The sequence below is a fragment of the Chiloscyllium punctatum genome, chromosome 14, assembly GCF_047496795.1.
Source record: "Chiloscyllium punctatum isolate Juve2018m chromosome 14, sChiPun1.3, whole genome shotgun sequence".
NCBI lineage: Eukaryota > Metazoa > Chordata > Chondrichthyes > Orectolobiformes > Hemiscylliidae > Chiloscyllium > Chiloscyllium punctatum.
The window spans coordinates 27,007,620-27,019,885 of record NC_092752.1 but is presented as its reverse complement, the minus strand read 5'-3'; the positions used below and the strand labels follow the sequence as shown (position 1 = coordinate 27,019,885).

The 12,266-nt window shown below is 41.2% G+C and overlaps 1 protein-coding gene across 2 annotated transcripts in view; it reads right to left on the bottom strand.

Moving 5' to 3' along the window:
- Positions 1-12,266, bottom strand: part of slc7a11 (solute carrier family 7 member 11) — a 182,218-nt gene that overhangs the window by 125,069 nt on the left and 44,883 nt on the right. For both annotated transcript variants that reach the window (XM_072584080.1, XM_072584079.1), the window contains exon 3: positions 7,675-7,790. In XM_072584080.1, the coding sequence (XP_072440181.1) occupies positions 7,675-7,790 (116 nt within the window). The remainder of the gene's footprint in view (positions 1-7,674; positions 7,791-12,266) is intronic.

Here is a 12,266-nt window from a genome sequence, read left to right as displayed (position 1 = left end):
TGGAGGACCACGCAGACATGGCGACAATATATAAATTCCACACAGTCACCCGAGGGTGGAATCAAACCTAGGTCCCTGGTGCAGTGAGGCAGCAGTGCTAACCACTGAGCCACCATGTCTTCCTTATACATATATGCATATTTTATATATTTAAGGTTTTCTTTTCCCTCCAGATCTTCACTTCTGTGTAAACATACTGCCAGGTTTCTCACTCATGCTGATGAGTGTGTAAGATTACTTCTCCCATAGCTATGAATGTAGGTGTGTAGGTGATAACCAAAAACTCTACAAGGAACATGAAGGTAGATGAAATTACCCACATATTTCTGACATTCATTTGAAAATGAAAAACACAGTAATTAGTCAGAGAGAAGGCATATCCCTGATGATATCCTATGTACACCACTACTGAAAACATTATGCAGGCAGGCACTGGTTTCCTTTGTAAGTTTTATTGGAAATTGTCCTGTTTTGACAGGAAGTGTTGATGAGAAAGCAATTTAATAAAGAGAATTATGTCAGCTCTTCATCTTTAGACAGTCCTAAGTGGTTTTGGGCTGTTATGAGACAGAACTGAACCTCAAGTGCAAATAACACTTAATTTTCCTGGAACCTCAGTTGAGTAATTATGTCCAGGTGCAAGCTCACAAATTGGGATTACACCAGACTGGTAGGAGAGCAACAATATTCAGATGTGAAATTTAAAACAATGAGCTCAATTAAAGAAGTGTGGCACAAGAAGGGGACCAAAATGTTAAACATAGAAACATAGAAATTAGGAGCACGTGTATGCTATTCACCCATTTGAGCCTGCTCTGCCTTTGATATGGTCATGGCTAATCATCCTATTCTGTATCCTCTTCCTGCTTTCACCCATTTCCTTTGATCCCCTTAATCTAAGAACTACATCTAATATCTTCTTAAAAACATTCAATGTTTTGGCCTCAACTGCTTTCTAAGGCAGAGAATTCCATGGGCTCACCACTCTCTGGGTGAAGAAATTTCCCCTCATCCCAGTTGTAAACAGCCTACTCTGTATCCCTAGACTGTGGCTCCTGGTTCTAGACTCCACATTGGGAACATCCTTCCTGCATTTGCCCTGTCAAATCGTTTTAGAATTCTATTGGTTTCTATGCGAGGCCCCCTCATTCCTCTAAACTCCAATGAATATAGGAGCAATAGGTAAGTGCCAAAACATGTGCAACATTTCAGCAGTGCTCATCAAGGCTGAAATTACAAGGAATTAAGAAATGGCAATCAATAAAAGGGGAAATGGAAAAGCTAAAGCTCCCCAAGCACAACTAGGAGCCTGTGCACAAGTGACAGCATCTGGCTGCTCTTGACATGCCTCTGCGATGGCTGATGAAGTTGAAGTGGTACTGCATGCAATGCTACCCTCTGCAACATTCCATGAGAAGGCACCAACCAAGTTGCAGGCTGTGACTGGGTCTGTCTCCAGGTGGCCAGCCCTTCATTGTGTAGCATCCACAGGGTCCCTGCCGCAGATGGCACTGCCCAGAATTTGCTGCCTTGCCTGTCCCATAATGCAGTACTGCAGAATGGTGGCTGACATCTTGATGGATGTGACCAAACAGACAATGCTGGCTCTGCAGGGCAAGGCTGGTGCTAACAGTCAGCTGAGGTAGTCCGTCTTGGGAAAAGGATCTCATTTCAACCTTCTTGAATCATATAAGGTCCTGAAAAGGACACTGCCAGCCACAAGATTATTTCTCCTGCTTGGAATGTCTAAGATAAGGAGCCCAGCCTCAGGATAAAATGTTGCCCACTTAGGAACAGTAATGAGGATAAATCTTTCACACAGAGCATTGAGAGTCTCTGGAATTCTGTAGCATGGGTTCATAACTGCACAATAATTGAATATCAAAGCTGAGATACAGTTTTTGGTTCTTAATACAATCAAGTGACATGGAGCTCAAGCACAAAAGTAGAACTGAGGTCAAAGATCAAGCATTATGTAATTGAATTACACAGTAAGCTCTTGGGGCCACTTATCTTATTGTTGGTCCGTATATTCTTATCTAGCACAACGTCAACCTAAGTGAGGTATAGAACCTTCAAAAGACACAAAGATGTGGAGCTTTTGGTATCTGGTATCCTTCCATTTCCTCCAAACCCAATGCACATTGCCAAACTATTAATGCTACTCACGGGAGTTCCAGGCAACAATAAAAACTGTTTAGCAACCCCAAAAAAAGCACCAAGATTTTTGAGAGCGTACCTGACCACCAGAAAAATATATAATTAAAATGTAAAGAAGATCCTTAAAGGTATGTTCTCAACACCTAACAGCCTGTTAAATGTTCTTCTGATTCTACCTCAGGTTTCTTTACTGCTCAGTCACATTGTTTGTATAATTGATCAATTTTGAACTAATCTATCAAAAGCAGGAGGGCTAACCTGGGCTGGGACAAAAAGAAACAGAAAGTGCTGCAAAATTAGACAGGTGCTGACAACATCTGTAGAAACAGAAATAGAGTTAATGCGTTAACTTTGGGAAAAATTTCTGTCTGTAACAGCTGCTCCTTTTTATGAGGTATTATAGGTGCTGGAAGTGATTTCCTCAAATTCCAGGAGCAACAATTACTGTTTCATATGCTGCTGCATTGATTTGGAACTTTGGAAAAAAAAGTCAAAACAACAGCAGTTTTAAAAGGGAGAAGAGCAGACAAAGGAAACACATGGTGAGGTCATTGCAGGAGAGAGACAGAGAACCTGCACAGTTACTGCCTTTGCTGTTTTGAATTCATGTATCACTGGACATCAGAGTGCGTCTGAGAAAATTAACAAACAATGCAATTCACAACTAATCTTGGAGGAACCTAGTTGGGCGAAGTTCACAAAACAGAATCAGATAAGTTAATCAATGTTTTAAGTGTGTCCAACAGAAAGGCTGCAGTAATGATTAGAGTGGGTTTTTTCTTGATTATATGTTTTGAAGATATGTCTCTTGATTAAACTTAGAATATATGCCAAAACTATTAATTTAACCTGGGGCACTGTTTTGTAGAGGAAGAAGACAGCTTTATTTTCTGGGTCTGTAGACTGTGAAGGAGCAAAAATGGCCTTTAGTACAGTGATATGTACTTCTTGTCAGATGTGGGAGTTTAAAGAGAGTTTAAGGGTTACTGCAGATTATATCTGCCATAAATGCTCAAGAATAGTAATATCTGGATTACTCCCAGTGCTACGAGCTAGTGAGGGCAGGAATAGGAGGATAGAGCAGATGAATGCATGGCTGAGGAGCTGGTGTATGGAAGAAGGATTCACATTTTTGGATCATTTGAATAACTTTTGGGGTAGAAGTGACCTGTACAAGAAGGATGGATTGCACCTAAATTGGAAGGGGACTAATATACTGGCAGGGAAATTTGCTAGAGCTGCTCAGGAGGTTTTAAACTAGTAAGGTGGGGGGGGGGGGGGGGGGGACCCAGGGAGATAGTGAGGAAAGAGATCAATCTGAGACGGGTACAGTTGAGAACAGAAGTGAGTCAAACAGTCAGGCAGGCAGAGACAAGGTAGGACAAATAAATTGAACTGCATTTATTTCAATGCAAGGGGCCGAACAGGGAAGACAGATGTACTCAGGGCATGGTTAGGAACATGGGACTGGGATATCATAGCAATTACAGTGACATGGCTCAGGGATGGATAGGAATGGCAGCTTAATGTTCCAGGATACAAATGCTACAGGAAGGATAGAAAGGGAGGCAAGAGAGGAGGAGGAGTGGCGTTTTTGATAAGGGATAGCATTACAGCTGTGCTGAGGGAGGATATTCCTGGAAATACATCCAGGGAAGTTATTTGGGTGAAACTGAGAAATAAGAAAAGAACAATCACCTTATTGGGATTGTATTATAGACCCCCCCCCCCCCAATAGTCAGAGAGAAATTGAGAAACAAACTTGTAAGAGTATCTCAGCTCTCTGTAAGAATAATAGGTTGGTTATGGTAGGGATTTTAACTTTACGAACATAGACAGGGACTGCCATAGTGTTAAAGATTTAGATGGAGAGGAATTTGTTAAGCGTGTACAAGACAATTTTCTGATTCAGTATGTGGATGTACCTACTAGAGAAGGTGCAAAACCTGACCTACTCTTGGGAAGTAAGGCAGGGCAGGTGACTGAGGTGTCAGTGGAGGAGCACTTTGGGGCCAGTGACCATAATTCTATTAGATTTAAAATACTGATGGAAAAGGATAGACCAGATCTAAAAGTTGAAGTTCTAAATTGCAGAAAGGTCAATTTTGATGGTACTAGGCAAGAGCCTTCGAAAGTTGATTGGAGACAGATATTCGCAGGTAAAGGTACAGCTGGAAAATGGGAAGCATTCAGAAATGAGATAACAAGAATCCAGAGAAAGTATATTCCTGTCAGGGCGAAAGGTAGGAAGAGGGAATGCTGAATGACTAAAGAAATTGACGGTTTGGTTAAGAAAAAGGAAGCATAAGTAGGGTATAGACAGGATAGATTGAGTGAATCCTTAGAAGAGTATAAAGGAAGTAGGAGTATACTTAAGAGGAAAATCAGGAGGACAAAAAGGGGACATGAGACAGCTTTGGCAAATAGAATTAAGGAGAATCAAAAGGGTTTTTACAAATACATTAAGGACAAAAGGGTAACTAGGGAGAGAATAGGCCCCCTCAAAGATCAGCAAGGCAGCCTTTGTGTGGAGCCGCAGAAAATGGGGGAGATACTAAATGAGTATTTTGCAACAGTATTTACTGTGGAAAAGGATATGGAAGATATAGAATGTAGGGGAATGGTGACATCTTGCAAAATGTGCAGATTACAGAGGAGGAAGTGCTGGATGTCTTGTAACGCATAAAGTTGGATAATTCCCAAGACCCGATCAGGTGTACCCTAGAGATCCATCGGAAGCTAGAGAAGTGATTGCTGGGCCTCTTGCTGAGATATTTGTATCATCGATAGTCACAGGTGAGGTGCCAGAAGACTGGTGGTTGACAAACATGGTGCAACTGTTTAAGAAAGATGGTAGGGACAAGCCAGGGAACTATAGACCAGTGAGCCTGACCTCGGTAGTGGGCAAGTTGTTGGAGGGAATCCTGAGGGACAGGATGTGCCTGTATTTGGAAAGGCAAGGACTGATTAGGGATAGTCAACATGGCTTTGTGAGTGGGAAATCATGTCTCACAAACTTGATTGATTTTCTTGAAGAAGTAAGAAAGAGGATTGATGAGGGCAGAGCAGTAGATGTGATCTATATGGACTTCAGTAAGGTGTTCAACAAGGTTCCCCATGGGAGACTGATTAGCAAGGTTAGATCTCATGGAATACAGGGAGAACTAGCCATTTGGATACAGAACTGGCTCAAAGGCAGAAGACAGAGGGTGGTGGTGGAGGGTTGTTTTTCAGACTGGAGGCCTGTGATCAGTGGAGCGCCACAAGGATCGGTGCTGGGTTCTCTACCTGTTTCCATTTATATAAATGATTCGGATGCGAGCATAAGAGGTACAGTTAGTAAGTTTGCAGATGACACAAAATTGGAGGTGTAGTGGACAGCGAAGACGGTTACCTCAGATTACAACAGGATCTTGACCAGATAGGCGATTGGGCTGAGAAGTGGCAGATGGAATTTAACTCAGATAAATGCGAGGTGCTGCATTTTGGGAAAGCAAATCTTAGCAGGACTTATACACTTAATGGTAAGGTCTTAGGGAGTGTTACTGAACAAAGAGACCTTGGAGTGCAGATTCATAGCTCCTTGAAAGTGGAGTCGCAGGTAGATAGGATAGTGAAGAAGGCGTTTGGTATGCTTTCCTTTATTGGTCAGAGTATTGAGTACAGGAGTTGGGAAGTCATGTTATGGCTGTACTAGACATTGGTTAGGCCACTGTTGGAATATTGTATGCAATTCTGATCTCCTTCCTATTGGAAAGATGTTGTGAAACTTGAAAGGGTTCAGAAAAGATTTACAAGGATGTCGCCAGGGTTGGAGGATTTGAGCTATAGGGAGAGGCTGAACATGCTGGGGCTGCTTTCCCTGGAGCATCGGAGGTTGCGGGGTGACCTTATGGAGGTTTACAAAATTATGAGGGGCATGGAGAGGGTAAATAGGCAAAGCCTTTTCCCTGGGGTCGGAGAGTCCAGAAATAGAGGACATAGGTTTAGGGTGAGAGGGGAAAGACATAAAAGAGACCTAAGGGGCAACTTTTTCTCACAGAGAGTGGTACAGGTATAGAATGAGCTGCCAGAGGATGTGGTGGACGCTGGTACAATTGCAACATTTGAGAGGCATTTCGATGGGTATATGAATAGGAAGGGTTTGGAGGGATATGGGCCAGGTGCTGGCAGGTGGGACTAGATTGAGTTGGGATATCTGGTTGGCATGGACAGGTTGGATCAAAGGATCTATTTCCATGCTGTACATCTCTATGACTCTATGACTCTCAGTTCTTTCTAATCTTCTTCAGAACTGAAGAGAGCCAGAAATATAAATGAACTGGTTGCTACTGGGTCTGAAACACTAACACTGATTTTTTCTCCACAGATGTAGTCAGACCACCTGAGATTTTCCGGCAATTTTTTCCAGCAATTGTTTCAATTTTGACTATGTTCTTGTTTTACAGTCCACTCTATACTGACCTTCATTGAATCCATTGGAAATGGAATAAAATGGGTGGATGACACCTCTTGACCCTGTAGATCAAGCTGACTTAACAATACCCGCTCATAATGAAAACACCCATGTTCTTCCCTGTTTCTAATACATTGGTTAATGAAATCTCCAGCTGTTTCAGAAAAGCTGGCATGATCCAAGATCAACAGCACCAGATAGAGTCTCAAAGTGACCTTGGCAGGACCCTGGAAGAGGTTTTCAAGATGGAGGGTAGGGTGTGCTGCTCAGAAAGCTAGGGGAAGCGCCCAAATCACCGGGCACATGGCAACCTCGCTGGAAGAGGTAGGCACTATCTCTATAGGTGGCTGATATCTCAAGAGAAGGCATCCTCTGTAAACTTAACAATGGATCAAAAGGTACTGTGGGACAGCAGTCAGGATTTACTGCAGGTGGGCAAGTACTCCACAGCATGACTTGTGGCCATGGTTGTCCTCCACCTAACTCTCAACATCCATGCTCGAATGGTTTTTAATATTGTCCGGGTATCTCACCACCTCTGCAGATGGCTGCCACCATTCCAGCTCGAGGCTCTAATGATATCAGAGTGACAGGGTGTGAACATTCCCATCAGTTAATATTTTAGTGGACTGAATTTGATAAACATTTCTGAGAGAATTAAAATTTGCCAATTGTTGTTGATGTTGGGTCACTGTACCATAAGCAACTACCCAGAAATAGACAAGAGACAGGAACATGTTGACAGACTTGCACATGGGCAGGTAGCAATAAACTGCCAGAATGGACATACCTAAACTCACATCTACCTTGAAATGAAAATTCTGTGCAATGTTTCAGAACTAATGTAATTGACTAATTAGTACAACAGATCAGCTGTTAGCAAAATGGAGATTTGCACATCCTAATTTATTGCCTTTTGAGACATTGCATAATCATTTTCCATGCCATTTTAGCCCATAGTACAGTAAAATTCCCATTTTAGTATTTTTGTTAAAAGTTAGGTAATGAAATATATTAAAAATTTATGTCAATAGTACACACAATGTGAGGAAACTTACTGATGCCAATGGTAGTGACCAGTTTGATTGCAATTTCTGGGATTCCGCAGGGCATAAAAAATGGCTCCAGTATGTATTGGCCAAAGGCTAGTGATATTACAGCAGTGGCTGCAGGTCTGTATAAAGAGAAATACAATTGCATTAGCTGTAGTATACTCAAGGGAGATGCAACCACAAAAACACAAAAATATCTATGATGCAATTGTCTTTTCCCAGAGAAAGGCTGAACTGAAGGATGATTGCAAACAAAGCATCTTAGCAGTTTCGAGGTAATCCAAAGGATGGAATATTGGAAGGCAAGTGACAAGAAATATCACAAACCTACTACCTCATGAGGAGAAAGTGAGGACTGCAGATGCTGGAGATCAGAGCTTAAAAATGTGTTGCTGGAAAAGCGCAGCAGGTCAGGCAGCATCGAAGGAACAGGAGAATCGATGTTTCGGGCATAAGCCCTTCTTCAGGAATCAGGCCTGAAGAAGGGCTTATGCCCGAAACGTCGATTCTCCTGCTCCTTCGATGCTGCCTGACCTGCTGCGCTTTTCCAGCAACACATTTTTAAGCTACTACCTCATGATTCAACACAACAGGCAGCATGTGCAATTCATTTCATTTTGGAATACACTTTCCACCTTATTCGGCACCAATCATGTTAAAGTACTAAAGTATTGTAATAAAAATCCTTTGCCTGTAATAATGAAAGTCAAAGGTAGGAAGTGGCTGGTGAGGACAACTGCAGTTTTCATGCACAGTGTGACAACAAAAGGCATAAAAGCTCACAGTATAAAGAAGCCCTATGTCATATCCCCTCCAATATGGTCACTCTCTACGAACTTTGCTCCTTTGAATGCTTTGCTTCTCAAGGCCAGCTGCATCTACTTGTCACAAGATGTACTTGAATATCTGATCGATACTGTGACACTGTCATTGTAAACAAATGCAGTGTATAAAGTGTGAGATATCGGGATGTAAGGATTGCAGTAGCAAAGCAAGTCGAAAGTGAGGATATGTGAGAAGTTGAGGAAGATAATTTAGTGATATGTAATGATTCAAAGTGAGTGATGGGAAGAGGAGAGAGAGTTCCCTCAGCACTGAGGATGTGGGCTTTGCGGTTGTGAGGAAAGAATAAGGGAGTAAGGTTCATATTTGACAACTCGAGTGGAGTAATTAAACTGTTTTCTATATTACGCCATACTCAAGGAACTAAGGTCCTAAGATTGTCCTCCTCAGTGAAATCTTTCCACCAGCAAGGGAAATGTTACCTGGAAGGAATTGTAACCCAAGAGGTAGTCTCATTCCTTCTGTCAATTCTATAAGGCAAGTATTAACTGACAGGATTAACTGATATCATAAGATAAGCTTTGCTCATCAGGATATAAAGGACTGTTATTGGGAGGAGTACTCAGTTAGTAAGTGCTGTGTAATAAACATTTAACTGACCCTACAAAAACAGAAATTGCTAGAAAAGCTCAGGACTGCGCAAGGGTCACTGGGCTGGAAATTTTAAACTGATTTTTCTCTATCGATACTGCCAGACCTGTTGAGCTTTTCCAGAAATTTCTCTTTTGGTTTCTGACTTGCAGTTCTTTTGGTTTTTATATAACTGAGCCTCATTTCTGTCAGAGACTTCATGTGGGCATTCCTTCCTACTTGGTATAAACATCTTTGACGCATTCCAAAAAGAATGATCAATGCAATGAATCTATTTAAAACATCTCAGATGGTTCTGGTGGATATGACAACAACAGATCAGGCTAGCAAAATTGGTACTAAAAGTATGCTGCAGTTCACTATCTGGACCAGGATTTCTAATGTTGATCATGGGTCAGTGAATATCATTCTTTCTTGAGTTAGAAGGCTGTGATTTCAATCACAATACACTCCAGGACTAACCACAAACTTTCAAGCTGATATTCCAGTGTAATACTGAGTATGTCCTGTCTTTCAGATGTGATGTTAAACCAGTGCCCATCTGCTCAATCTGGATGTGAAAGACTCCATGACATGACTTTGAAAGAATCAGATAATTGATCCCTAATGTTTTTTATCTATCAACATCATAAACGCAAGCTATTCAATCATTGCCATGTGTTTGTGGGAACATGCTGTGCAGATAACTGACTTGACATGTCTACTACATTACAACTGTAACTATCCCAAGGAAGTATGTATTTGGCTGTAAGCTTATTTCTAACATCTTGCAGTCACACATGCTTCTATATAATTTTTTTTTTTCAATGCACTACATTAGAGGTCCTAAGTACCCCCAGGATCACTTACAAACATTATTTCATTTGTGAAGTTTCTCTAAAGTCTGGAGCCAGAGTGCATCTCCCTTTTAAGAAGTGTTGCATGCCTTTAATACAGTTCTAGCATTTTATAAACAGTTTCCTCCCCTTTGTCCTAGCCAAATAGGGAGGGAATTAATGAATAATGCTGGCTCCATGCTGGGGTCCAGCAAATGATCAAATTCGCGAACATCAAATCCACGTGACCCCTTTGACCCTGATAACAGGTACTTGTAATGTGTTCTTTCCCACCAGCTGCACATTTTTGGGTCTGATCTAAACTCAAAGCCTTCGTCTTTTGATCAATCATTTTACCTTGAACGTGCTTCAATTACGCCATCATTTCCTAGCACTGCTCCTTTTGCATGGAATTTGCGCAAAACTGAATAGCCAAAGAGTATTGGATAGAGCTGACACAAGTGAGATCAGCAATTCCCACACGTCAACTGATGCATGGATCTAGGGCATGGGTTCAGTGTAACTGGAATTTTTGAGAACAGGTCTTTACCATGATGATTCTAGAAATTATAAGGAATGGCTGCCACAGTGAACCAAGCCTGATGCTGCAATCTCTCATCCCACCCTCTTCCTGGCAGAGAATTAGCTTCTGAGAACCAACATTCACTAAATTGTTTGTTTCAGAGGTCTTAGAGTCTGGTACTTGAGGAACACAGTCACTTTTTAACAAATGTAATCCACAACTCTGCCCTCTTCCTGACTGGACTATCAATTGATATGTGACTGATTTAGTTGTACAATGTGGTACAAAACCATTTCATGCAACATTATCGCAAGTTTGATGACATTTAGTAACCTTTTGTATCATTGGGATTCGAAGCTAGATTTTAAAATTGATGCCCCCTCTCAGAAAGTAACACTTCAGGGAAGGAAAGTATATATATTTTTAAGTTCGGTCTGCTGGATATCTGCATTTTCTGACTAAATAAAAAGAAACATTTGAACCACTGGTTACGTTGCAGCCAAATGCCATTATTCCATGTAAGGAATGACATCATTGCAGCTCTCATTGCCCATCACAATGCAACAATAGTATTGAAAGCAAAGACTATAATTAATATTTTATGAATGGGGCCGTAACTTTTTGAATAACTATGACTATAGAATGCAAATTCTTGAACTCCCAAGTGGATCCCTGGTAATTGGTCGAGAATTTCACAGGTACTCTGTCAATGCTACATGTATCACGGGGCACTTTATGTCAAATAGCTATGAGCCTTGGCAACTATTGTACTGGTGCTGGTATCTAATGAAGTGACCATGTTTGTCAAGTACCAGACTCTAAGATCCATGAAATAAGTTATTTAGCAAATGTTGGTTCTCAGGGGAATCTGTCAGGAAGAGGGTGGAATGTGGGATTGCACTATCAGGCTTGGTCCACTATGGCAGCCATTCCTTATAAATTCCACAATCAACACAATAAAGCCTTGTTTTAAAAAAATCCCAGTTACACTTAACTCATATCCTAAAGCTGATATGTGCACTTATTGATATGATGGAGTGTTGATCTCATTTGTGTTAGCTCTATCCAATAGACTTTGGCTCTTCTGATTTTACATTCCATGTAAAAACAGAACTCTACTGGGAACTGATGGCGTAATAAAGCAAAATCCAGTTAAAGCAGAAAGCTGATAAAACAGCAGATAAGGAGTACAATGTTCAACTCATTGAGTTGACCGTCAACCATTTGGACTGGATGTTCATATATCATTTCCGGGCACTTTGTAAGAATGCAGACTTACAGTGAAGAAGAGTGGCTGAAAACAAAGAAAGGATTCTGGACAAAACAAAAACACAACATTTCAATAAGTGGTGGAAATTGATGGGTTTCAGCAATGGAGGGATTAAGAGAGACACTGTTGGATTTCCACCAAAAGGAACTCAAACAATGTACTTCAAGGTCACAAATCTGGAGGTGGCAAAGACAATCAGAGTTATCTTCTTCATACCCAGAATGGAAGACCAATGTTACAATAATGGGCAGAATGCCAATCAATCAATTTCTGACTCCATCTTTCCTTGGTTAAAAGACCTAGGAGAAAGTGAGGACTGCAGCTGCTAGAGATCAGTGTTGAGAGTGTGGTGCTGGAAAAGCACAGCCGAAGAGCAGGCGAATCGACATTCGGGCATAAGCCCTTCATTAGGAACTAAAAGACCAGTTGGATCTTACATAAATGATAGGACCATGATTATCATGTATTGATCTCCCATATCTGAGTTAGGAGATCCGAGTTCAATAAAATACCATCTTTGATCAGGTTGATTAGAAAATACCTTTAGTCAGACTGC